This window comes from Cervus canadensis, chromosome 26 (assembly GCF_019320065.1).
Source record: "Cervus canadensis isolate Bull #8, Minnesota chromosome 26, ASM1932006v1, whole genome shotgun sequence".
Lineage (NCBI taxonomy): Eukaryota > Metazoa > Chordata > Mammalia > Artiodactyla > Cervidae > Cervus > Cervus canadensis.
The window spans coordinates 39,925,553-39,952,589 of NC_057411.1; the positions used below are offsets into that span (position 1 = coordinate 39,925,553).

The following is a 27,037-nucleotide window of genomic DNA, read 5'->3' on the forward strand; positions in this document are numbered from 1 at the left end:
AAATCTGAGCAGACCAATGACCATATGTACTTTAGAGCAACATGATACAGGGTTGTATACAGTTGAGGCAATTTGTCAGGGTCTGTGTGTCTCCTTTGGCTGACTGAAAACTTGCCGCGTTTTATTTTCTGTGGCTGAGATGGATATGTCAGGATCAGTTACCCTTTTTTATCCAGCTGCAATTTCCTTTGACTGAGACCCCAGCGAAAAGGACAGAGGGCCCTGATTCCTGTGTGATTTCTTGATTTTGAGTTTTCATGGAACTAGAGTTTCCCTCCGGTCACTTTCCTCAGGGGCTGAAATTCCTCCCGCAGTTCCAGGCCACAGAGTTGATTTTCCCTGGCCATTTTCTTGTCCTTTGGAAAGGTGTCACTTTGCTTCCCATTTCTGGATTCCCAAAAAGCCTAGCCTTCACTAACTCAGTCGCCTGGCCCCTCTCTCCACTCTCCCTCAGACACATCACTGCAGTTACGCTTTTATCAGTTTCCCTGACCGTGAGACAGGCAGGAAGACATCTACGGATAGACCTGAGACGAGAACTGGGCGAGAAAGTGGCTGCGGGTCCCCGTCCCCACCCTGAGGCTGGACACACAGCAGGTGCTCTCGACTGTCAGCTGCTGTTCCCTTTCACCTGCTCCTGTAAAATCGAAGTTTGCACCATATTTGGAATCGCAGACTGCAGAGAATGTCAATGTACTGGCCTTGATTTCAGAGGCTGGATTCTCAGAGTCGGCCTCTTCCTAGCATGGACGTTAGAAGGAAGGTGCCTGTGGAAAGGTTTCCTCATTTTATAGAAGAATCTGGGAAAAGTGGCTATAACTCTGTCCCTCCTTCCCTGTGGGTTGTTGAAGAGCTGAGAAGGATGTCAACGTTTTCTGTCAGTGACACAGACCTTGGTCAAGTCATGGAGTCACTGATACACAGCCCAGCCTTTGATGACATACTTATGGGGCCTGAGGCTCAGAGGAGCTGGAACCCCACCAGGCTGGCCGCCGAGAGCAGCAGGGCCAGGACCTGCAATGTCCACTCCATTCCCAAGCCTGAGATGAGTTGTCCTCATACCTCCTTGCCACCAGCTCCCAGAGCCTCCAGGCCACAATGGAGGGTCCCTATCTACTTGCTTGGAACCTCCAAGGAGGCCACATGGGCAGATGAAGTCAGCAAACTTTGAATACACCGTGATTCACATTAATTTGTATCATCTGGGCCACCTGATGCGAAGAGTCGACTCACTGGAAAAGACTCTGGTCTGGGAAAGATTGAAGGCAGGAGAAGGACGAGACAGAGGATGAGATGGTTGGATAGCATCATTGACTCAAAGGACATGAGTTCGAACAAACTACGGGAGATAGTGAAAGACAGGGAAGTCTGGCCTGCTGCAAGTCCATGGGGACGGGTCGCAGAGTCAGAAAGGACCGGGTGATTGTACTACCATCTTGGACCTGCAATGTCCAGGCTCACCAACAGATGGCGTCTACACTGCTAGTGGCCACTCGTCTGACCGTGCACAGTGAGGGGCCCGTTTGCATTTTGATCTACTGCTTGGGCTTCCTTGGTTGGTCAGATGGTAAAGAATATGCCTGGAATGCAGGAGACCTGGGTTTGATTCCACGGTTGGGAAGATCCCCTGGAGAAGGCAATGGCTACCCACTCCAGGATTCTTGCCTGGAGAATTCCACGGACAGAGGAGCCTGGTGGGCTAGTCCATGGGGTCACAAACAGTAGGACATGACTGAGAGGCTAACACTTCTATAACACTTTGGGTTCTAGAGCCAGACTGCCTCCTGGTACTCCCCTCCCTCCCTGCTGTCTCTTGGCCATGTGCCCTCCACCCGCTCTGTGCCTGCCCTTCTCCAGCTGCGAAATGAGGAATAAAGTAGCTGGCTCACAGGATGGATGTACAGACTAAACGTCATACAGTGAGTGTCCTATAAAAATGAAGCCTAATAACATCAGCTCCCTTCAAGTCAGGGCCATACAGGACACACTGGAGAGAAGAACCTCAAAGACACCACTGTAGAAAGTAACCCCTTCCTTCATCTCACAGAGCTTGTTCTACCAGAAAGTGAGCCCCATGAGAACAGGGACCTGGCTCCCACTCTATCCCCGGTACCCCAGCCAATGGGGATGCAGAATAAGCATCTGCTGGACAACTGGATGAAAGCATATGTAGGAGAAAGAGCCCAGAATCCAGTGGATGGAAGATTAAATTTCAGGTCCTTCATGTTACAATTAAGAGCTGCAAGAGGTCAGGAGGAAGAAGAAGGAGGAGGAGAAGGAGAAGTACCTTTAGGAAAATGTGATGGGTAAGGATTTGAGTAACGGTTCTCAACAGGGGCAATTTGCCTCCCAGGTAAAGTTTGGGGCCATTTTTGGTGTTATAGCTATGGAGGTGCTATGGATATCTAATGAGTAAAAGGTCACAGATTCTGCTAAATATCTTACAAGATATAGAACTGTCCCCACATCAAAGAATTGATGTCAAGAGTCATCAAATGTCAACAGAGCTGAGGATTAAGGAAACATGATCTAAAACATGATCTAAAAACCATAAAATCACATACATATTAATAGTATTACTAAATATAGCATGTGCAGTATTTGATTATTAAAATGTAACGTTTTCAAGGGCTCCAAAGGTAGCTTTAGTATGACTTTAAATGTTTAAGTTCTTAACAAGATGAAGCAGATAGAAAATTCCTTTCTCATCAGGGGCTTCTTATACTGCAAAGCTTTGTCAACTGCTATTGAAAAGACCTTTTAGAAAAATCACCCCTGCTCTGATCTTTGGCTAAAATTGGAGGACAAGCCCCATGGTGCATTTCTCAAACTAATGGAAGCTCAGCTGCCCAGGTCCTTGGAAGCCTGGACCAGTCCCTGGAACCAGATGCTCCACCTCACTCAGTGGCCTTTTGCCAGCTGAGACCATGATCCATTAATAACTGTGTTTCCAGAAAATCAGGCAGTGCTAATTTTAATTTTGCTCTCTGTTTAGAAAGTGAGGTCCAGAGAATTCAGACCTAGGGCATCTCCTCCACATTTGCACAGTGGTCCAAGCAAGTCTGTATCCCAGCCTGTCCCCTTCAGGCTTCAAGCATCCTGAGGGCATGGGTTCTGCTACATCCACTTCTGTGTCCCCAGGTACCAGTCCAGGGTTATGACGCATCTGTCAAAGGACCAATGAGAATCTTCCTTGAGAGCTGATGCAGTGGATGCCCGGCTCTTGTCCCCTTCATGCCTAGGACAGTAGTCCCATGATGCAGGGGAACCTTTGCTCTGCCCAAGAGCTTCTGCTAGTTGAGCAAGCACACCTGGTCCATCCAAGAGGCAGGAAGCTGTGGAGGGTGTTTGCGTCTTCAGTGGCATCCTTTAACAGACAAGGGCTCAAAGTGGCAGATGAATGATTCAAGGCAAAGGAGGAAGAGGACTGGAGGGTCTGCCATGTGTATGCATCACTGACGTCATCTTGGGCCCATTCAGTTCCTTCTGTCCTCCCATTACACTGCCTAGGACTGTGCTGTGCAATAAACCTCTTCTCTGCTGTCAGTGGAGTTTTAATGAATGTGTGTGTGTGTGCTCAGTTGTGTCCGACTCTTTGTGACCCTATGGACTGTAGTCCGCCAGGCTCCTCTGTCTGTAGAATTTTTCAGGCAAGAATACTGGAATGGGTTGCCATTTCCACCTCCAGGGGATCATCTTCCCTACCCAGGGATCAAACCCTCGTCTCGGGCATCTCCTGCATTGGCAGGCAGATTCTTTACCACTGCGCCACCTGAACAGCCCCTTTGTAATGAATAGATATTGTTTAATGATCATAGATATTGTTTAGCTTCCCAGATGGTGCTACCAGTAAAGAACCCGCCTGCCAATGCAGAAGATCTAAGAGACGCAGGTTCGATCCTTGGGTGGGGAAGATTCCCTGGAGGAAGAAATGGAAAGCCCCTCCAGTACTCTTGCCTGAAGAATCCCAGGAACAGAGAAGCCTACAGTCCACAGAGTTGGACAAGACTGAAGCTATTTAGCCCACAGCACAATGATCATTTGGTCCAAGTAGCATCTTTGCTCTGTTAGTCTCCAGATAAGGACAAGGACCTTGGCTGACATATTTTTGGCACTCACCCATCATGAATCAGATAGGGTCTTGACTTAGGAATGCAGTTTCTGTATTCGAGCACTTCCCTCCATAACTGAGCTTAACTGTAAAACTCCGGATGGTCCCTCGGAAGTATGAAGTGCAGCTAGGGATGCTTCCAGATTGCCATATGCCTGATCCAAGTTGTATGTAAGTTACCCACAAAAAACTTCATAATCATGCTTTATGGAGCTGCCTGCCTGTCTCACTTTTCAGTCTCAATATACAGTGTCAGTTCCCTGGGCATTTTTCTTTCCCTCTGTCCTTGGGGACAGTTTTAGATGGGATTCTTTTCGGCTTCTCAGGTGGCTCAGTGGTAAAGAATCCGCCTGCCACGGCAGGAGACTCGGGTTTGATCTCTGGGTGGGGAAGATCCCCTGGAGGAGGAAATGGCAACCCACTCCAGTATTCTTGCCTGGAAAATTCCATGGACAGAGGAGCCGGGTGGGCTACAGTCTATGACGTGGCAAAGAGTTGGACACAAGTGAGTGTGCACAAACACCTGTGACTCAGCCAAGAACTAACTGGAGGATGCAGGGTTTAGGTGCATGGATCTCCAATAGAAATTCTCAAACCCTGAGGAGTGACTGGAAAGACATGTAAAATATAGAGTCACAGGCCCATTCTCCCTACTTTGGATTCAGAAGGATGCTGTACTTGTTTTCTAGGGTGGCTGTAACATGGTACCCCCCAACCTCGATAGTTTATAACAACAGAAATGTATTGTCTCACAGTCTGGAGGCCAGAAGTCTGAAGTCAAGATGTCAGCTGGGTTAGCTCCTTCTGGAGGGGTTGATGGAGAACCTGTACCAGGGCCCCTCTGGTTTCTGGTGGCAGTGGGTCATCCTTCGCATCCCTTGGTTTGTAGATGCATCACTCCAATCCCTGCCTCCATCTTCACATGGTCTTCTCCGTGTGTCTGTGTCTCTTATCTTCTTATTAGGACACCACTCACATTGGATTAATGAGCTCCCTTGGTGGCTCAGTGGTAAGGAATCCATTTGCCAATGCAGGAGATGTAGGTTCGATCCCTGAGTCGGGAAGATCCCCTGGAGAAGGAAATGGCAACCCACTCCAGTATTCTTGGCTGGGAAATCCCATGGACAGAGGAGCCTGGTGGGCTTCAGTCCATGGAGTCACAAAGAGTCGGGCGCAGCTGATGGGCTGAACATGCATGCATGCATTTCGGATTAAGAGTCCTCTCTTCCAGTACGATCTCATCTCAGCTAATTATATCTGCAACAACCCTATTTCCAAGGGTTGGAAATAAGGTCATATTTTGAGGTCCTGGTGGCTAGAACGTCAGCATATCTTTTGGGAGGTCATAGTTCATCCTGTTTAACAGAGGCAGCAACTCTAAACGCTAACAACTCCCAGCCCAGGAGATTCTGATGACCCCTGTGACCCCTGTGACCATGGCACTTCCTTCCAGTTCATCTTTGCAGCGCCCTCTGCGGAGACAAGGGCCTCCCCCGTGGCTCAGCGGTAAAGAATCCGCCTGCAGTGCCGGAGACACTGGAGACACGGGTTTGATCCCTGGGTCGGGAAGATCCCCTGGAGGAGGGCATGGCAACCCACTCCAGATTCGTGCCTGGAGAATCCCATGGACAGAGGAGCCTGGTGGGCTAACACCCACGGGGTCGCAGAGTCGGAAATGACTGAAGCAACTGTGCAGACACACAAGCCACTGTGGAGCCAAGGTCTGTAATGACCGCGCATGGAGGAGGAGCTGTGTTTCGGGCGATGGCAGGCCTGCAGAAACCGAAAGGAGAAGGATCTGCTGGAGGAGGCAAGGAGGGGGCAGCGAGGTCCCAGTGGAGCACGAAGGGAAGCTTGGCTCATGTCTCAGTGTCCTCTCTCGTCATCCCACTGGCCACGTGGCAGATGTTGGAAAGAAGGTACTTAATTTTCCAGCTTCTCCAGTGTCAGCAGAACAGGTGCTTCACAAACAGGATTGCAGAAAGGAGTGCAGGATGCATAGTGCTTATCTCCCTAATATAAAAGAGATTTCTGGAAACCCCTTTCACTCATGCTCCTAGAGGTCTACAGAATCATGTTATTCTCCAAGTGTGATGAAAATGCATCTACAAAGAGGATTGTTCAAAATATCTATGTTATCTTAATTCCTAATAGATAAATTCTACAAACATCCCAAATGTCCACACACAAAAAATGGATAAACTATGTGTGTACTATTTATATGATGAAAAACAATTCAGCAATGAAAGAAATGAACTGATCATAAAAACGGAAGTCCTTGCTTTGGGGCAGATCATGCCTCGTGAACTGACTTCTCACAGGCACTTTCAGTTCAGTTCAGTCGCTCAGTCGTGTCTGACTCTTTGCGACCCCATGGACTGCAGCATGCCAGCCTTCCCTGTCCATCGCCAACTCCCAGAGTCTACTCAGACTCATGTCCATTGAGTTGGTGATGCCATCCAACCATCTCATCCTCTGTCTTCCCCTTCTCCTCCCGCCTTCAATCTTTCCCAGCATCAGGGTCTTTTCAAATGAGTCAGTTCTTCGCATTGGGTGGCCAAAATATTGGAGTTTCAGCTTCAGCATTAGTCCTTCCAATGAATATTCAGGACTGATTTCCTTTAGGATGGACCGGTTGGATCTCTTTGCTGTCCAAGGGACTCTTAAGAGTCTTCTCCAACACCACAGTTCAGAAGCATCAATTCTTTGGCGCTCAGCTTTCTTTATAGTCCAACTCTCACATCCATACATGACTACTGGAAAAACCATAGCTTTGACTAGATGGACCTTTGTTGGCAAAAGTATGTCTCTGTTTTTTAATATGCTGTCTATGTTGGTCTTAACTTTTTTTCCAAGGAGCAAGCATCTTTTAATTTCATGGCTGCAGTCACCATCTGCAGTGATTTTGGAGCCCTCCAAAATAAAGTCTGTCACTGTTTCCATTGTTTCCCCTTAGCAGAAGAGAAATTGCAGCAGGGTGGTTATGGGTGGATGTAACATGGGTCCTTTCCCAGGTACATCATGGAGCAGGGATGCAGTTTGACATTGAGGGGTTGGCAAGATACAGGACATCATCCTCATGGGGAGAGGCTGGAGGAAAGATGCTGCTCCCAGCACACCTGCCCTGACAGGTAGCCTATTAGACTCAGGGCCACTGGGGAGCAGAGACGCAGGGATGAAAGAACAGAAACCTCGGTCAAACCCACGCGCATCTCCCCTGTCGGGCCATCTTCCCTGCCTCCCGCTTTCACATATGCTCATCCTGACCACCCCCATCCGGAAGACAACTTCCACCCTCCATCTGTATTTTGCCAACTCCTGTTAACGATGCCAGCCTCACTTCAAATCCACGACCGTAACTCTCATAGGGCCTCAGTATAGCCGGGTGATCTTACTACATTCACTTTTCCACGTGAGAAAGAACATCTGATTGGTCAAAGCCACTATATAGTTGGGTTTCTGCTAAAAACAGCCAGATGCAACCTGACAATGCAAGGAGGGGTATCTCATCTTCATTTTCTTTTTAAGGGAAGCAACTTGGGTTCTTCAGATTCCAGACTGAAGCATCTTCTGACACACAGTGACACATACAGTGTGACTGCTATCCACTCGGGTCTGTCACCCCTCTGCATTTTCACAGGCTCCCATTTGCCTCCTAGGCAGTCTCTGAGGATGCTACAGTCCCTGCCTAAACCTGCCTAAACCACTGGAGGACCCGAGGCAAGGCTGCCTGAGCTCATTCTCACTCTGGTCCAAAGAGCCCAAGCTGGTTTGAGGAGAAGTTCCCAGGACTACTGTCTATGGTGGGGAAGGGACCATGAGCCTCAGAGCAGGCAGGACCACAAGGAAAATGTAATGGGCTCTGAAACCTCTTATAATCCTAGCCCTTGTCTGCTCCAAGTTTCTTCCCATCCTGCTGGGACCAGGGACACGATCAGTGGGTGAGGCTGTCTGAGTGATGAGTGATGTTGATGAGTGAGTGATGTTGTCTGGCTTGGTGTGTGTGTGTTTGTGTGTCTGCTAGCCTAGAGCTGTAGCTGCCCAGGACAAAGGACAGGCTGCTGCTTCCTTCACCTCCCCCAGTGCCCACTGGGAATTGGGCCCTGCCCAGTCCATCAACCCAAACAGCCCTCCCCAGGGCCCTCAACCCTGCTGCACCTCCCACCCACCCCTGGCACGCTCCAGGAATTCAAGCTTCTAATCCAGCTGCGGGTGCCCACGTCTGCCAGGCCACCTCACTTCTCTGTGTATTGTCCTCACTCATGGAGCTCCACACCCTGCTCTCCTCGCCCATCAGGACACCGCCAGGCATGGCACCTCCAGGAGCTTCCCTGACACCCAGGCTGAGCTGTGCGCCTGCTCTGGAAGCCGTGCCTGGGCTGCCCTCTCCCACAGCGTGTGGACCCTCTGTGGCTGCCACCTGTGAGAAGCCGAAAGTGGTGGAACACGGGTGAACGCATAAAGGGTCAACCGGGCACGTGTCCACCTGGCCCTCCTGGAGGGAGGGAAGCGGATCTGATCGTCTCTGCAAGCCCGAGGCCTGGGTGAGTAACTAGAGGGAAGCGGATCTGATCGTCTCTGCAAGCCCGAGGCCTGGGTGAGTAACTAGAGGGGAGCGGATCTGATCATCTCTGCAAGCCCGAGTCCTGGGTGAGTAACTAGAGGGAAGCGGATCTGATCATCTCTGCAAGCCCGAGGCCTGGGTGAGTAACTAGAGGGGAGCGGATCTGATCGTCTCTGCAAGCCCGAGGCCTGGGTGAGTAACTAGAGGGGAGCGGATCTGATCGTCTCTGCAAGCCCGAGGCCTGGGTGAGTAACTAGAGGGGAGCGGATCTGATTGTCTCTGCAAGCCCGAGGCCTGGGTGAGTAACTAGAGGGAAGCGGATCTGATCGTCTCTGCAAGCCCGAGTCCTGGGTGAGTAACTAGAGGGAAGCGGATCTGATCGTCTCTGCAAGCCCGAGGCCTGGGTGAGTAACTAGAGGGAAGCAGATCTGATCGTCTCTGCAAGCCCGAGGCCTGGGTGAGTAACTAGAGGGGAGCGGATCTGATCATTTCTGCAAGCCCGAGGCCTGGGTGAGTAACTAGAGGGGAGCGGATCAGATCGTCTCTGCAAGCCCGAGGCCTGGGTGAGTAACTAGATAAATGGGGCTAGGTGCTGTGAGTCCTGCCTGCAGGGCCTCAGCTCCCGCCGTGTGAGCCCACGGACCCCGGCTCTCTCTCTGAGTCATCAGGCACTGGTAGATGGACCCCCAGATGGTAACGTCGGTGGGACCAAGCCTGAGCCTCCACTTCCTTGGCTGCCGTAAGGGCAGTCATGTGATCAGGGCAGTCATGTGATCAGGGCAGCCCCTCCCACCTTACCATCATCCTGTCTCCTGCCAGCCCACGATGCTGGGATCCTAGCACAGCCCACACCACGTTACCCCATCAAATAATGATAATCGCAACAACAGTCATAACAGTCATCCTTTTCCTGAATTACTCCTACCACGCCAGGCCTTGAACCAACCTGACAATGACCAGATGGCAAGAGCGTGATTTCCACTTTGTCATTGCTGACAGTGAGGCTCCGTGATGTTAAGTGACTTGCCCCAGGTCACTCTGGCAGCAGCGGACCCAGGACTTGATCCCAGGCAATTTTGCTCCAGAACTCGGGCGCGTAGCCACCTGCTGGCCTGCCCCTCCGTGCCAGCTTCCTGTGTGCCATCAGTCCTGCTGTGGTCACCCCACTTCACATGAAGACCCCCGAGGCCCAGAGAGGTGAAGCTGGAGCCTTGCTTGGGCCAGATGGCAGAGGTGGGATTAGAATAATGGGATCCGCCTGCTAGTTCCCTTCCAGCATCGTGGCTAGCTTCATGGCATCCAGGGGCCCCAATCCCCCAGGGAGACCATCTGTCCTTTGGAAGGGCTCTGCCCAGTGGATCCTGGTAGCAGACTTACTTCTCTCTGTTGAATACAATGAATTCCTTCCGCACGGTCTCCAAGCACTGCTGGAGGTGTCCATTCTGTCAAAGAGCACAGAGAGGGGACCGTAAGTGATGAAGCATTCTCCCAGGAGTGAGGACGACCAGACAGTGGTCTAAATGGGATGCTTGGGGCTGGGGACAAGCTAAGCTGCTGGAACAGCCCTGAGTATACAGGTGGTAGTGTCATGGGGAGGTGAGGGCTGACAGAAGATGCTTTTCTACATTTTAAGCCATTAAATGCAATGTCAAAGTCATGTTAAAATGGGTTATGAATTGAGGTTTGTTTTTTTTTTTACATTTTGGCCACATGGCATGTGAGATCTTAGTTCCCCAACCAGGGATCAAACCTGCACCTCTCTGTGATGGAAATGCAAAGTCTTAACCACTAGACAGCCAGGGAAGTCTCTGGAATATGAACTGAAAATCACAGCCCTGGTTTCCTGATCACTTGATTGTTCTTGAGGCCTGATTAAGCAGCATGGTGGTGGAGGGGGATTCAAGGCCATCAGGCAAATGTGTTCATTCTCCTCAGGAACAGGTACTAAGGATCACAGTCTCACAAATGCTCTGCAACACACGTCTCAGGGCTGCCTGGATGCAGGATGGACATGTATATGTCTGCAGGACCCCCACCCTCTGCGGGCCCATGAGAACACCCACCCAGGCCTCCCTTGGCCAACTTCTGCATTAGTCCCAGCACACAGCCTAGGGCCCACAATATTTTTAGGGGCTACAGAGATGTCTTTTCAAATAAGCTGAAAAGAATGAACTTTTAACACTGAATGCTATATTTGTCTTCATACCAATATAATAATAAATTATAATGTTTAATATATTTTGAGGGAGGAAGGATAAATTGTGGGTTGAACTGTGTCCTCCAAAAAGAGGTGTTATAGAAACAGCCTAAATGTCCATTGGCAGATGAATGGATAAAGAAGATGTGGTACATTTATACAATGGAATACTACTCAGCCATAAAAAAGAATGGAATAATCCCATTGGCAGCAACATGGATGGACCCAGAGATTATCATACTGAGTGAAGTAAGTCAGAAAGAGAAAGACAAATTCCATATGATATTACTTTGCTGTTGTAGTCAGTCATGACCAACTTTTGCAACCCCATGGACTATAGACTGCCAGCCTCCTCTGTCCATGGGATTCTCTGGGCAAGAATACTGGAGTGGGTTGCCATTCCCTTCTCCAGGGGATCCTTCCGACCCAGGGATCAATCCCGAGTCTCCTACATTGCAGGCAGTTTCTTTACTGCTGAGCCACCAGGGAAGCCCATGATATTGCTTAAGTGGAATCCAAAATATGACACAAATGAACTTCCTTATGAAAAAGACTCACAAGACATAGAGAACAGACCTGTGATTGCCAAGGGGGGTGGAGGTCGGGAAGGGAAGGATGGGGAGGTTAGGATTAACAGATGCAAACTATTAAATATACGATGGATAAACCACACATTTCTGTTGTATAGCACAGCAGGAACTATATTCAATATCCTGTGATAAATTGCAATGGAAAAGAATACAGAAAAGAATGTATATATTCTTGTAACTGAATCACTCGGCTGTAGGGCGGACATTAACACAACATGGTGAATCACTATACTTCAATAAAAATAAATAAATTGAAAAATGACACGTTGAAGTCCTAACACCATGTACGGGTCAATGTGACCTTATTTGGAAACAAGGTCTCTGCAGATGGAACTAGTTAAGATGAAGTCAACCTGGAGTGGGGAGGGGGCGGGTCCTAAATTTGATGACAGGTGTCTTTAAAAGAGGACTGTGTGAAGACCCAGAGAGGAAAATGCCTTGTGAAGATGGAGGAAGAAATGAGAGTGATGTGGCTACGAGCCAAGGGATGTCAAGGGCTGTAGGCCACCGCCAGAAGCTGTAAGAGGCAAGGAAGGAGCCTCCTGAGAGCCTTTGAGAAAGCACAGCTCTGTTAATCCCTTGATTCTGAACTTCCGGTCTGTAGAATTGTTGAGTGAACACATTTCAGTTGTTCCATACCAGTGTGTGACGCTTTGTGATGGCAGCCTACAAAATCAATACAAGGACCCACAAAGGGTGGCCTTGGGTGCCTCCACAGTATAACACCTTTGCAGAGGGTGTGGGGAATAAAGAAAAATGACTTTTTTCTTTCCCTTTTCTGAGAACAAAGAAGATAAAGAGAACAGTGAGCAGGCATGAACGTTCCTAGTTTTTTTGCTCCTAACTCTGCATGTCTGTAACTAAGTTTGCTTCGCTCCTATTTCCTTTTGACTCTATGCTAAATACATCCTGTTTCTGGTATTTACCCAGACAACACCCTTCCCCTTGTAGTTACATATCAGAAAGAAGGCTTCAAGGCCACCGAACTGCCAGACTCAATTACTGGGTTACTGATGCCAGCCTATGACTGTCTTTGAAACAACGCAAGAGGAAGAAATCAAGATCCTAACACATTAGTACCTCATCACTAACACCTGACTTCGATCTTAGATAAGCCCCTAGACTCCTCATGGAGGTGGGGGCAGGGGCACAGTTCTTGGAAGCACGAGCCTACTGTATTCTCCTCTCTGCCGGCTGAGAATTAAATCCACCTTTCTTTTACCTCCAGACTCTGTGTTGTATTTTTTACTCGGCTTCGGTGGGCAGAGAAGGCCAAGATTTTGGCCAGCAACAGGTGCTGGGCTCTACTGGGCGCAGCACTGATGTCACTCAGCATCGTTCTTGGGCTCTTGATCAGAGATACAGAGATTCCTGCACTAGGAACCATGCTAACGTGAATGATGAGAGCAAGAATGTATCATCGAGAGCGATGCTCTCATAGCATCCTGCTCTGAAAGACCTCTTGTTTGATGGAAGCATTTGATTGACTGCAAACAAAGGCATTTGGGAGGGTGAAGTGACAGGCCACCCTCCCCACCTGCCCTCCTTGTGGCTAAGAAGCAGCTCAATCACATTCACTGGACTATAGGGTTCCTCTTTGCCGGGGTCTGCTCCCAAGACAGCACTCACCAGAGAACAGCTGTCCTTAGAGCCATCTTTGGATCTGTTCTTTGCCAACCTCTTCTTCTTTTTATGGAGTGGTTTGGATTCAAGAATCATTTCTTCAAGTTCAAATGTGGGGTCGCAGTTCAGTCTCCCTTTCTGAAAAGAAGTGAAAAAGGAAACACGGTTTGCCTTGGTTCTATATCACTGATTTGTATTTTCATTGATTCAATCACCCATTCAACGAGTAACAATGAGCTACTCCTAGTGGATGCAAGAAAGTTGTGAAAGTGTTAGTCGCTCTGCTGCTGCTGCTAAGTCGCTTCAGTCGTGTCCGACTCTGTGTGACCCCATAGACGGCAGCCCACCAGGCTCCCCCGTCCCTGGGATTCTCCAGGCAAGAACACTGGAGTGGGTTGCCATTTCCTTCTCCAATGCATGAAAGTGAAAAGTGAAAGTGAAGTCGCTCAGTCGTATCCCACTCTTAGCAAACCCATGGACTGCAGCCCACCAGGCTCCTCTGTCCATGGGATTTTCCAGGCAAGAGTACTGGAGTGGGGTGCCATTGCCTTCTCCAGGGTATCTTTCCAACCCAGAGAGTGAACCTGGGTGCTCTTGAACCTGCAAAGCTCTTGCATTGCAGGTAGACTTTATACCGTCTGAGCCACCAGGGAAGCCCTCCTAGGGGATATATCTGCTCATTTCTGTCCTGATGATGAGCAGTGACCCATTCTCACTGCACACGTCATTCATTTATTCCTATAATCCCCATCCACCTGTTAATATACACACGTTTCCTTCATCTTATGTGTGTTCATTTCATGAGATTGAGTTCAGTTTACCAATCTGGTATTTTCACATATTTTCTCATACCCTCCTCCTCATGTCATTACTATCTTTTCTATTAATATAAATATCATTTTTAACAAATCCATTTAAAGATGCCATTTTTGGCCAAAAAGTGAAAGTCACTCAGTCGTGTCTGACTCTTTGCAATCCCATGGACTGTATAGCCTGCCAGGCTCCTTTCTCCATGGAATTATCCAGGCAAGAATACAGGAGTGGGTAGCCTTTCCCTTCTCCATGGGATCCTCCCAACCCAGGGATTGAAACCAGGTCTCCCGCATGGCAGGCGGATTCTTTACCAGCTGAGACACCAAATCTACCCAATTCTCCATCCTGGCTGCCAGTTGTCCTGCGGCTGAAGCCAGCTGACCCTCGGGCCTGGGGTCAACCTTGGGAGCCTCCAGGCTAGCTCCCCAGCCTCCTTCCTGTTGGTCTCCTTCCATTCATTCTCAACACCCACCTGTCCACTCTACAGTGTAAACCTCACTTTCACCTCCCTGCCAATAGAACTCCAGTGTTGAGAGGGCACAGTCTAAAACCCTTATCATGAAGCCTCCAGGGTGTGGGCTGTGGTCCTTTCCACCCTCATTCCCTACTGTTTTCTTCTATCTTACTCTGTTCCAGCTATAAAGCCTTCTCACTGTTCTTTGAAAGCTTTTTGCTGCCTGGAAGTGCGTGATCTTAATATTCCCTCTGCCTGGAAAATTCCACCCTATCTTTACAAGCCTGGTTCCTTCACTTGGTTCAGATCTCTGCACCTCTACCTAAAAGCAGCCCCTGCCTCCTTCTCCTTCACTGCGGGCTCTCTCTGTCTTCCTAGCTCGTTCTGTGCGTAGGAATTGGCATCACTGCCTGGTGTCACATTACACATTTACTGGTGACTCACTGTCTTCCTCTCATGAGTTTGAGTAAGCTCCAGGAGTTGGTGATGGACAGGGAAGCCTGGCGTGCTGCAGGCCATGGGGTTGCAAAGAGTCAGACACAACTGAGCAACTGAACTGAACTGAACCTGGTGTCACGTTATACATTTACTGGTGACTCACTGTCTTCCTCTACCCGACAGGCAGCTTGTGAAAGGGAGGGCTAATTGGCTCCCATTACCCTGCTCTCACCTACCCAGGGCCTGGATCTGTGCACATCGTGGGTGTGATTTAACAAGAAAAAGGAAGCTCTGTGCCCGTGAGGACCCAGTACAGGGAGGGAAGCTGCCCAACCAGACTGTGCAAATCAGGTCCAAATCCACAGCGCATCTCAGTGAGAGGTGATCCCTTTGGAGCTCAAATGATGTGGCCAGCAACCCCCCTGCCCCCCGGCCCCTGCCACCTTCTGGGGTGTTCCTGAGTGCCCAGGACAGAGACCCTGCAACAGGGCTGGATGTCATAGGGCAGGACTTCACTCACATTAGGCACAAAGCCGGGTGTCAGTGCCTTCTCCAACACCGCATCCCAGTTCATGTCGGCCAAGTAGGGTGCGCTCTGGACGTCACCAAGGCTGGACAGGCGGCTCTCAGGGTCCTTGGTCAGGAGCTGCAAGCAATGAGCAAACATATGCAGTTGGGCAGTACTGAGGTTAGCAGAGCCTCCAAAGGTGGAGTTTTGGGAAAATGAATGTGCCTCTGCTTCTATGTTCCATGAATATTGTGTACTGTCTGGGCTGCTGTGCTGAAGCATTGTACATGCTCAGTTGCTAAGTCATGTCCTACTCTTTGTGACCCCATGGACTATAGCCTGCCAGGCTCCTCTGTCCATGGGACTTTTCCAGGCAAGAATACTGGAGTGGGTTGCCATTTCTTTCTCCAGGGAATCTTCCTGGCCCCGGGATCGAACCCACAGCTCTTGTGTCTCCTGCATTGGCAGGTGGATTCTTGACTGCTGAGCCACCAGCCACAAGCTGCCTTACCTACGCTTACACCTGTTTCCAAACTGGGAAAGCAGTACGTCAAGGCTGTATATCGTCACCCTGCTTATTTGACTTATATGCAGAGTACATCATGCGAAATGGCGGGCTGGATAAAGCACAAGCTGGAATCAAGATTGCCGGGAGCAATATCAATAACCTCAGATATGCAGATGACACCACCCTTACGGCAGAAAGTGGAGAAGAACTAAAGAGTCTCTTGATGAAAGTGAAAAAGGAGACTGAAAAAGCTTAAAACTCAACATTCAGAAAACTAAGATCATGGCATCTGGTCCCATCACCAACTGCCATCACTTCATGGCAAATCGATGGGGAAACAATGGAAATAGTGACAGACTTTGTTTTTTGCGGCTCTAAAATCACTGCAGATGGTGACTGCAGCCATGAAATTAAAAGACACTTGTTCCTTGGAAGAAAAGTTATGACCAATCTAGACAGCCTGTTAAAGAGCAGAGACATTACTTTGCCAACAAAGGTCCGTCTAGTCAAAGCTATGGCTTTTCCAGTAGTCATGTGAGAGTTGGACTATAAAGAAAGCTGAGCGCCTAAGAATTGATGCTTTTGAACTGCAGTATTGGAGAAGACTCTTGGGAGTACCTTGGACTGCAAGGAGATTCAACCAGTCAATCATAAAGGAAATCAGACCTGAATATTCACTGGAAGGACTAATGCTGAAGCTGAAACTCCAATACTTTGGCCACCTGATATGAAGAACTGACTCATTGGAAAAGAGCCTGATGCTGGGAAAGACTGAAGGCAGGAGAAGGGCACAACAGAGGATGAGATGGTTGGATGGCATCACTGACTGGATGGACATGAGTTTGAGCAAGCTCCGGCAGTTGGTGATGGACAGGGAATCCTGGCATGCTGCAGTCCATGGGGTTGCAAAGAGTTGGACATGACTGAGTAACTGAACTGAACTGAAAAATTCCTAGGAAAAGTCAGGAGATACCTAATTTCTTAAAGCTCAGTGAGTTAAAAGATGATTTGTAAAAATGTTAAAGAACCATATGTATGAAATATTTCTAATTATTAGAAGTTGGTAGTGGAGTGAAAAAAGCCTGAGGGCTTTGTCATCCCAGACTTGACTTCAGGCCACACCCCTCTGCCCAGCGGCTTTGTGATCTTGAAGCGAGATGGTAAGAGCACTTCAGTAAGATGTTGGAAGCCTGCTGACTTTGGTATTTCCACCACTGTCCGTCCATTCGTCCTCTCGTTCCTTAGTCGGCTGGTCTGTTTGTTTCTGCACTGAGTGACCAGCTCCCTGGCCAGGTAGACGGGCGGCTACCCCCTTACCTTCTTTAGCAGGGCGACCATGCCCTTGCACCACGTGGAAGAGTAGTGGACACGCTCCACCTTGAACATGTTAAGGATCTCATCGATGGGCGTGGCCGAGTGGATTTCATACGGTCTCTGTAACAAGGGACAACAGACAGTATCAGAGACAGCCGTCCACATGGCTAAAACAGACACAGAGAACAGACCTGTGGTTGCCAAGAGAGATGGGTGTAGGGGAGGGATGGATCGAGAGTTTGGGATTAGAAGATGTATACTATTACATATAGAATGGATAAACAACAAGGTCCTACTCTATAGCACTGGTAACTATAGTCAAGATCCCATGATAAACCATAATGGAAAAGAGTGTATGTGTCTATACCCATATCTATAAACATATAACTAAATCACTTTGCTGCACAGCAAAAATTAAGACAACATTGTAAATAAATTATAGTTCAACAATAAAACCTTGGCCATCTGATGTGAAGAGCTAACTCACTGGAAAAGACCCTGATGCTGGGAAAGATTGAGGGCAGGAGGAGAAGGGGATGACAGAGGGTGAGAGGGTTGGATGGCATCACTGGCTCGAAGGACGAGAGTTTGAGCAAACTCTGAGAGATACTGAAGGACAGGGAAGCCTGGCGTGCGGCTGCAGTCCATGGGGTCACAGAGAGTTGGACGTGACTTAGTGACTGAAAAGCAAACATAAAATAAAAAAACCTGTGTCATTACAAGGGGTGGTTTTTCTTTCCCTGCAGGTAACAGTGGGTGTTCCAGTTACACGGCTGAACAGGTGGCCTGGACCCCTGTGTCAACACTGACCAGCGCAGGAACCCAGTGGGTGGGTGTTCCCTTACAGCCCCAGAAGGGTCAGTGATTGGTGAGGTCACACAGCCAGGATGCGGCAGAGGCAGCACCCATGCCCTACAGCCTAACCCCAGAGTCTCTGTTCCAGACCTAGGCCTGCAGAGAGGAGCGGCTCTCACCATCCACAGCCCCCCACCCACTGGCGGGCTTGGCTGCATCTTCCCTGCCCTGGCTGAACGGCCCCATGAGTGAGCACGGTGGGAATCACCAGGTCTGGGTCTGGTTGGGCGAGGGAGGCAGGGAGGCTGGGCCACTGCCACCTGCCATCCTCTCTCCTGCACCGGAAGGATGTCTAAGCCCTGTTCGCCAATTCCCCAGCACAGCAGAGCGTTGAACTTTCTGACACGTCCTCTTGACATTGGAGTGGGCAGATTTTCTTTTTTTTTTTTTGGCCTCCAAACACCTCTCAAAGCTTGGGAAGGCTCCTTTGACTGGGACCTTGGGGAAGAGGCTGGGACAGTGTCTGAACAGCAGCTGACTCACTCTGACGCTCCCTCCACCCCTCCCACCCAAGAACAGCTCTTTCAGAGCCTCTTCTTCACCCTCCCCCTGGCTGTGTCCTCCAGGAAGCTTCCAGGTTCCCATCAGGGTCACATGACCCAGGGCTGGAGCAGGCAACTGTTTCCTAAGCATGTGTGTTTCAATGACTAAACTGATCCTGGAGAAATCTGGAGGAATGAGCTCATTGTTAATCCACGTGACCTTGGTTGGACAGTATGGAGTTCCTGCAAGGCAGTGGGGGGCGGTGCTCCTGGTAGGTGGGATTACAGTACCTCCATCTCTGTGTTCTCAGGGCACTGAGCAGTATCTGTTGCCCAGCGGGTCCCGGAGCACAAGGACAGCAAAGATGATGATCAGATCATCCACAGTTGCTGATGGAACATGGACCGGGAGTCTAAACACCATGCTGGGCTCCCATGCTGCATAAGGGGCCAGCTCCAACCTCATGGAACTTGGATTCCCATGGGGCTGCAGCAATTGGAGAAGGCAACCTGGGAAAGTGAGGGGATCCTGAGCCCTGGTTGGGATACAATTCCCTGGAAGGAAGTGTCTGTATCTCTACCAAATGGGGCCCCTCTGGGGAAGATGCCTGCCGACATGGGTGCACTGTGCCTTCTGATATATCCACCCAGAAAGGGGCCTCTTCCTGACTGCCTGCCTCCTCTCCCACCTGTTTTCACTGAATTGGGACCCTCCCTTCCAGCCAACAGGGCAAAATCCCAAACTGTGAGCTCCCTGTGTGTGTGTCCACTTTGCGACCCCTACAGTCCTGGCGGGACTGTAGCCTGCCAGGCTCCTCTGTCTATGGAATTCTCCAGGCGAGAATACTGGAGTGGGTTGCCATGCCCTCCTCCAGGGAATCTTCCTGACCCAGGGATTGAACCGGGATCTCCTGCAATGCAGGCAGATTCTTTACCATCTGAGCCACCAGGGAAGCCTGAGGACTCCTTAGAAAGTCTAATTAGCTTGCTACACTAACATTCTTTAAATCTGGCTTCAAACATTTTTGAATTTAATAGGAAGTGGAGTGCATTTTCAGTTTCAGAATTTCTACCCAAAGCTGCTGCCTGCTTTCATGTTGCAGGATCCCTTTGCGTTTTGCTAGGAACCACCATCACGATTAGAAATGACAGTGAATGTTCACTGAGAGCATCTGGGATGTGACACAAAGCTCCCAGCATCTCCATGAGGTGGCTACTGTGAATGTGACCACTTGTGCTTCCCAGATGGCGCTAGTGGTAAAGAACCCAACTGCCAATGCAGGAGACACAGGAGACCTGGGTTCCATCCCTGAGTCGGGAAGATCCCTTGGAGGAGGGCCTGGCAAGCCACTCCAGTATCCTTGCCTGGAGGATCCCACAGACAGAGGAGCCTGGCAGGCTACAGTCCATAAGGTCAAAAAGAGTTGGACACAACTGAGGCGACTTAGCATGCACGCACAATATGACCACTTTATAGCAGATGAGCCAGAGGCCCCAAGCCCCAGAGCTAGGATGTGATGGTATCGATATTAAACCGCAGGCAGTATCAGCCCCCAGCTTACCTCTGAGCGCTACTGTCACAGAGGGAAGTGTGTCCCTCAAGCTTGTATGTTCAAGTCCAAATCCCAGCACCTCAGAACGTGGCCTTGTTTGGAGACAGGGTGTTTACAGAGGCGATCAAGTTCACACGAGGTCATTAGGAGGGACCTCAATTCAATATGATTGGTGTCCTTGCACACAGGGGAAACCCTAGAAAAAGGGGACCCTAGGACCTGGGGAGATAGACATTGAGGGGACACCATGCAAGAAGACACAGGGAGAAGACGGCCATCTATGAGCAAGGAAGGAGCACCTTGATGTGAGGTATAAAGGGGCAGCTTCCTTCACCGCCCTCAGAAGGAGTCAGCCCTGAAGACACCTTGAACTTGGGCTTCTAGGCCCCAGAGCCACGAGAGAACAGGCGTCTATTGTTTAAGCCACCCGGTCTGTCGGACTTGGTCACAACAGCCCAATCAGACTAAGACCATTACCCTGGCCGTCCTCAGGCAGAGTTCTAGGGAAGGTGTCTGACGTCTGCTTTGTTCTGGGAGGTGTCGGCGCTCTGTGTAGACCAGGTCCCTGGTGTGAGCAGACAGACAGGGTCCCGACCCCTCTCAGCTCTTCATCTTGGAAAAGACGGCAGTGAGGGGTTTCGGGTGTGGGGTGCGTGCTTGGGGGGTGGTCCCTACAGTGGGTGCTGGGTGCATGGAAGGGGTGGAGGGGTGCTGCCTTAGTGCGGGAGGGGGTTCAGAAAACCAGAGTTCAGGCCACCACCTGAAGACCGGCCTTCAGGGGTTGAGACTCTGGTTTCTGAACTCTTCAGGATCGTTTCACGATCGCGTCTTCCCATCTTTTGCCTCTCAAAAGGCTATTTCTCTGACTCCGGTCCCAGACCCATTCTGGTAACCCAACTACTGCAGGTGTCACGGTGCTGGCTCACCTCTTCATTTTTAAAGTTTGGGAAACTGAGGTTGAGAGACAAAAAGTGACTTTCCCAATGTCCCAGAGACACAGATTCTCCTTCGCGGCTCTTTCCACCAGAGCACCCAACTGGAGAATGAGCCAGCTGCAAGCATAAAGACTTCTGTTATCATTTACGCTTCATTCTGTCTCCTACTTGGCTACTTCAAGGCATCCATGAATTCTACTTGCCCCCCAGGCCCCCCAAAGAGCCTCTCTCTCTCTCCCCCCACTTCTGGAGGGAACCAGACCAATAAAAACAACAATAATGGGAACAGTAGTAACTACAATTAGCCATGAGGCTAATAGAGCAGTTAAATATTTCTGGAAATGCATTTGGAAACTATGACTAAGATCTGCACTGCATCTTGAAGTTCCAGGCTCAGCCTTGATCTGTTTGGGTGGCTATGGAGAAACCTAGGCCCTTCGACGAGAATATTGTTCAATATTAAGATCAACATTCCATCGGCTTGTGGTCAAGAGTTCTCCTGAGTCTTGGTCTCACTCATTGGTCTTAGGATGTGCTGACTTGGAAAACTGAGTGGTATTTCCAAAAGTGAAAGTGTTAGACGCTCAGTCGTATCTGACTCTTTGCAACCCCATGGACTGTACCCTGCCAGGCTCTACTGTCTGTGGAATTCTCCAGGCAAGAATACTGGAGTGGGTAGCCATTCTCTTCTCCAGGGGATCTTCCCAACCCAAGGATCAGACCTGGGATTCCTGCACTGCACCAGGGAAGCCAGTGGTATTTTTAAGGTGAAATAATTACCTGTTCAGCTGGTGAAAGTAATTTTGGCAGCAGGGTACCAGATAGACTCATTATGGAGTACAAGTGTGTCTATTCTAGGAAACCCAGTTTACAAAAATTCCAATTTACCAAGAAACAGAAGAAACAGGAAAAGAATTGCCATAGACCTGTTATTTTAACTGCTAGAGCTGAGCTGGGCCTTGGGGACCATCTCATCCAATGTTTTTCCCCTTAAATCTTTTTGCTCAAAATCCAAAACATAGAACAGATGCAAGTGAAGAACAGTTCCCCAGGTTGCTTAAACCTCCAGCAGCTGGAGAAATCTTTTTTCCCCTATGAACTGTCGAATCATTCCTGCAGGGTCCTTTACTTTCAGGAAGCACAGCTTGAAAATCCCTCGCTTTATGGAAACTGGAGGGGCAAGGTCAGAGAGTTCATTTCACCCCAGGTTTCAAACTCCCAGCTCAGTAATCTCTCTGCTTTACAGAAAGACAGGAAGGCAATGCTCAACTCAAGGGCTGCCTCTCTCACTTCGTTGGGTTAATACACCAACAGATGCTCGTCTCTGTGGTTGAGCCCACCATTTGTTGTGCGTCCAGAGGTTCTTAGTTCTGCTGCAAACTGTAGGATCTCCATGCATGTGTGCGTGCATGCTCAGTCGCTTCAGCCACGTCTGACCCTTGGTAATCCTATAGACTGTAGCCCGCCAGGCTCCTCTGTCCAAGGAATCGTCCAGGCAAGAATACTGGAGTGGGCAGCCAGTCCCTTCTCTGGGGGATCATCCTGACCCAGGGATTGAACCTGGGTCTCCTGCATTGCAGGCAGATTCTTTACCCACTGAGCCACCTGGGAAACCCTAGGACCTCCATAACCCTCCTCTATTCCCCATCACCTCCACTTCTCTGTCTACTGAACCTTAAGGAGAAACGCTGACTGGAGTCAAAGCCAAGGGTAATACCAGGTGAGGGAGATGGTTGGGAGGAAGCAGAGAGGGTAGAAGTCTTCATGGTGCCATGGTGTGGGTTTTAGGGCTCTACCTGTGGCTGCATGCAAAGCACATTGTGCCAGGCCATGGGCCAGTGGCCTGACACTCAGAATCTCCTTTCGCCCATCCCCTTGATTGCTCTATGGCAGTGGTTCTCAACTGGGGATGATTTGTCCCCCAAGGGACGTCTGGCAACATTTGGTGACATTTTGGTTGTGGGGGCGATTCCGGCTGGTCTCTAGTGGGTAGAGGCCAGGGATGCTGCTAAACACTCTCTAATGTACAAGGCAGCCCCCACACAAAGTGGTATCCAGACCCAAGCAACCATAGAGCTAAGGCTGAGGAATCCTGTGCTTTGCAACCACCATTCTTCCCATTTGACAGACAAGAAGCAGGCTCAGCACAGAACATTCAGGAACTGCAACAAAACTGGAATTTGATCCCCAAAACATGTGATTCCCAAAACCAGGGATCAAACCTGGGTCTCCTGCATTGCAGGCAGATTCTTTACCCACGGAGAAACCTGGGAAACCTTAGGATCTCCATTGCCCTCTGGCTTAAGCACCATGCTGTCCCTTCCACGGACTGCACTGCACTTCCTACAGAGTAAAGCCAGCACCTCCAGGTGACCTCACGGTCCTTTCTAGAAAGTCCCCCGACTGTCCTTCTGACTGCTGTGTCAGCCGCAGCTGCCCTTCTTGGGCAGCACTGTCTCTGTATCCACCTGCCTCTGAATCATCACCACGTGAACATTTATGCAGCAATCAGAGTCCTCCTGTGTGCCGGACACTGCCTATGCGCTGCCCACATTTTCTTCCGGAATCACCTTGGTGACCTCCCTGCCCCACCGGCTGGCCTCATCATCCCCATTTCAGGAAGGAGGAAGCCAGGGCTCAGAGGAGTCAAGTGACCAGAGTAGAATCACAGCCCTCAAGGTGCACATTTTGTTTTGAAGCCCTTGAGGCTTTTTTCCAAGTCATCATCTTTGACTGTTCTAATCCATGTTTGTTTTTTTTTTTTTAAACTTTTTACTAAGAATCTGCTTGCCAATGCAGGAGACACAGGTTCGATCCCTGTCCCCTGGAGAAGGAAATGGCAGCCCACTCAGGTATCCTTGCCTGGAGAATCCTATGGACAGAGGATCCTACTGGGCTACAGTCCATGGGGTTACAAGAGGCAGACATGACTTAGGGGCTAAACAACAACAAATGGCTGATTAATAATGTTGGGATAGTTTCAAGTGAATAGCAAAGGGATTCGGCCATATATACACATGTATCCATTCTCCCCCAAATTCCCCTTCCCTCTAGCCTGCCATAACATTGAGCAGAGTTCCATATACCATACAAGTAGATCCTTGTTGGTTATCCATTTTAAATATAGCAGTGTGTAATGTCCATCCCAAACTCTCTAACTATCCCTTCCCCTCATCCTTCTCCCTGGCAGTCATAAGTTCGTTCTCAAAGTCTGTGAATCTGTGTTTTTTAAGTATGTTAATTTGTATCAATTCTTTTTTGATTCCACATATATGATGTCATATGATATTTCTCCTTCTCTGACTTATTTCACTCAGTATGACTATCTCTACTGACCTGTAATCTGACCAAGAATATACTTTCTGCTGGCAAGCAACCAATCACACTTAGGTGAATTGCTTGCCAAGGTCATTTGTATGACTGATTACATCATAAACAGCATCTAGTGATGCCTGTGTCCTCTGGTTCATACAAATACCATGGGGACCCTCATGTTCCCTCCCTGAGCGTGTATATCAAAGGACCAGTACGTGACAAAGGAACTGACCAGGAATAGGTAAGCCTGCGTGCATGCGTGCTCACTCACTTCAGACGTGTCTGACTCTTTTCGACCCTGTGGACTATAGCCCATTAGGATCCTCTGTCCAGGGGATTCTCCAGGAAAGAATACTAGAGTGGGTTACCATGCCCTCCTCCAGGGGATCTTCCCGACCCAAGGACTGAACCTGCATTCTACTTGTGGGGAGAGGGATGTCGAGGGGAAGGGTCTCTTGAGAAGCTCAGCCGTGGATCGGTGGCAGCTCAAGAATCAGGCAGATTCTTTACCCACTGAGCCACCAGGAGAGCCCATAGGTAAGCCTTAGGTAAGCCTGCGGGAGATAGTTTTCATTCAGTGCCCGAGAAAACTCACAAGATCACAAATATATTTTTTGCATTCTTAAAAAACCATGTGCCATAATACGTTTTTTGAGGAACTCAGGGGAAATAATTGAGATCAACAGCAGAGAACAGTTGCTTGGACCACACGGTGATAATGAATAACATAGCTTGGATGGTTTTCACACAGCTGTCATCATTCATTCATTCCCATCCCTCATCCCCCTGCACTGGGAGCCCCTGTCCTCGAGGAGCGCTGCCTGCCAGCTTAAACATGCAGATGACTGTGAGCAACGTTAAAAGAGCAGCCAGTGATGGGAACTCACTCTCCACAGCTGTGTGCTGGGTGCTAGACCTATAAGGTGTCATTGTTGTGTTGTTCAGTCATTAAGTTGTGCCCGACTCTTTGATGCTGTAAGATGACTAATACGAAAGCCGTGTGTCCCAGCTGGGCACATCAATCCTGGGATAACTTCAGTGCACAGAATGGAAGGAAAGGATGTTATTATCCTCATTGTATAAGGGGGAAACCATGGTCCTGAGAGGTTAAGTGGCATCCTTTTCAAATGATATTTGTATAGAGAAAATATGCCTCCAAATTAGTTTGACATAATTCTTCCTGCTAAAATAAAACTGAGCTATTAGTTGCTAAAGAGTTCACTTAGTCATGTTCAGCTATTACATTTAAATGAAATAAAACAGAAATGCGCACTGAATGCCCCACTTTTATAGGACACAGCTAAGTATTCGGGGAAGATTGGGACAAAATAACAACAGCAAAAAACAAGCAGAAGAGTCTGATCAGGCACGAGTGCCTGATATTGTGGGTTGAAATCATGAGATTGGGGTGATTTGGGTGTTTGAGCTGCCACTGATCCGTGGCTGAGCTTCGCAAGAGACCCTTCCCCTCGACACCCCTCTCCCCACAAGTAGAATGAGGGGCTGGACCAGAGGCTTGTTAAGAGCTTTTCAACACTCAAGACCGTGGAGCTGGCACATGGGCCATCAGGACAGACACCCAGGGCTCCTTGCCAGCACGGTGCACCAGCCATGGGACATGGCCATCCGACTCTACCCAAGCCTGGGAGGACCTGAGCACCCCCTTCCACAGTCCCCACGTCCACCACACAGACAAACATCTTACCCAGCCCCGCAGCAGCTCGTAGGCCGTGACACCCAGGGACCACCAGTCAACGGGGTAGGAGTAGCCAGGGCCTCCGTCCACATACACCTGGAACACTTCCGGGGCTGCCAAAGACAGGACAAAAGACATCACTGGGCATCTCATTTGACATGCATCACGCCCAAGAAGGAGGACATGGGGCCAGGAGCTGAACTGCGAGGCTAGCATTCCATCGACGATGCTATGTAGTTACTACCATCTGTGAGTCAGAAGCCAGCTTGAGATAAGGTGCAGGCATAGCAGGAAACCCCACGTGACACCTGGGACAGAATACAGACGGGGCACCCCGAGGGTGCAGCAGATGGTGTTCTGCTGGGGAGTCAGGGAAAGCAGCGGGGAGGAGGATTCGGTGCAGCAGGAATGATGGTCAGCATGGGGAATAAAGTCTGAATTAAGAGGAAGAGCCTGTGCCCCTGTTACGGAGCAGGACTCTGTGGGGCTCCTGGACACAAAGACTCTCTGTCTCCGCCGATTCTTTGATGACAGGAAATAGGCTTCACTCAGAGTGTGTGATCTTCCCTTAGCTCCAACCTGTAGTTTGAAACAGATGTGAAGCAAGGATGGGAGGGGATGTAGAGACAAGGGAGGAACAGACAAGAAACAACAGTGCAGCCTTGGGGCAGAGTCCTGGTCCCTTCCCAAGCAATACACATAGCAACATTTTCGAGCTCTTCTGCAGATACCGAAACCCCCATCAGGTGGGAGAAATTAAGGGTTTGATGTGCTGTACTAAGTCGTTCCCATCGTGTTGGCCTCTTTGCAACCCCATGGACTGTAGCCTGCCAGGCTCCTCTGTCCATAGGATTCTCCAGGCAAGAAATACTGGAGTGGATTGCCATGCCCTCCTCCAGGGGATCTTCCCAACCCAGGGATCGAATCTGCGCCTCTTACGTCTTCTGCACTGGCAGGGGGGGTTCTTTACCACTAGCGCCACCTGGGAAGCCCCAACCAAGCAAGCAGACCCCAGACTGGTTAGAACCAGAAGGTGAATGATGCAGACTCTCACTTACCTCACCAATAACCAATCAGAAAA

General features: G+C 49.5%; 1 protein-coding gene across 3 annotated transcripts in view; it reads right to left on the minus strand.

Moving 5' to 3' along the window:
• STK32B (serine/threonine kinase 32B) overlaps window positions 1-27,037 on the minus strand; it is a 373,534-nt gene that overhangs the window by 13,308 nt on the left and 333,189 nt on the right. For all 3 annotated transcript variants that reach the window (XM_043448462.1, XM_043448461.1, XM_043448463.1), the window contains 5 exons: window positions 25,966-26,069; window positions 17,124-17,240; window positions 15,311-15,436; window positions 13,092-13,223; window positions 10,053-10,117 (listed from right to left, as the gene is read on the minus strand). In XM_043448462.1, the coding sequence (XP_043304397.1) occupies window positions 10,053-10,117; window positions 13,092-13,223; window positions 15,311-15,436; window positions 17,124-17,240; window positions 25,966-26,069 (544 nt within the window). The remainder of the gene's footprint in view (window positions 1-10,052; window positions 10,118-13,091; window positions 13,224-15,310; window positions 15,437-17,123; window positions 17,241-25,965; window positions 26,070-27,037) is intronic.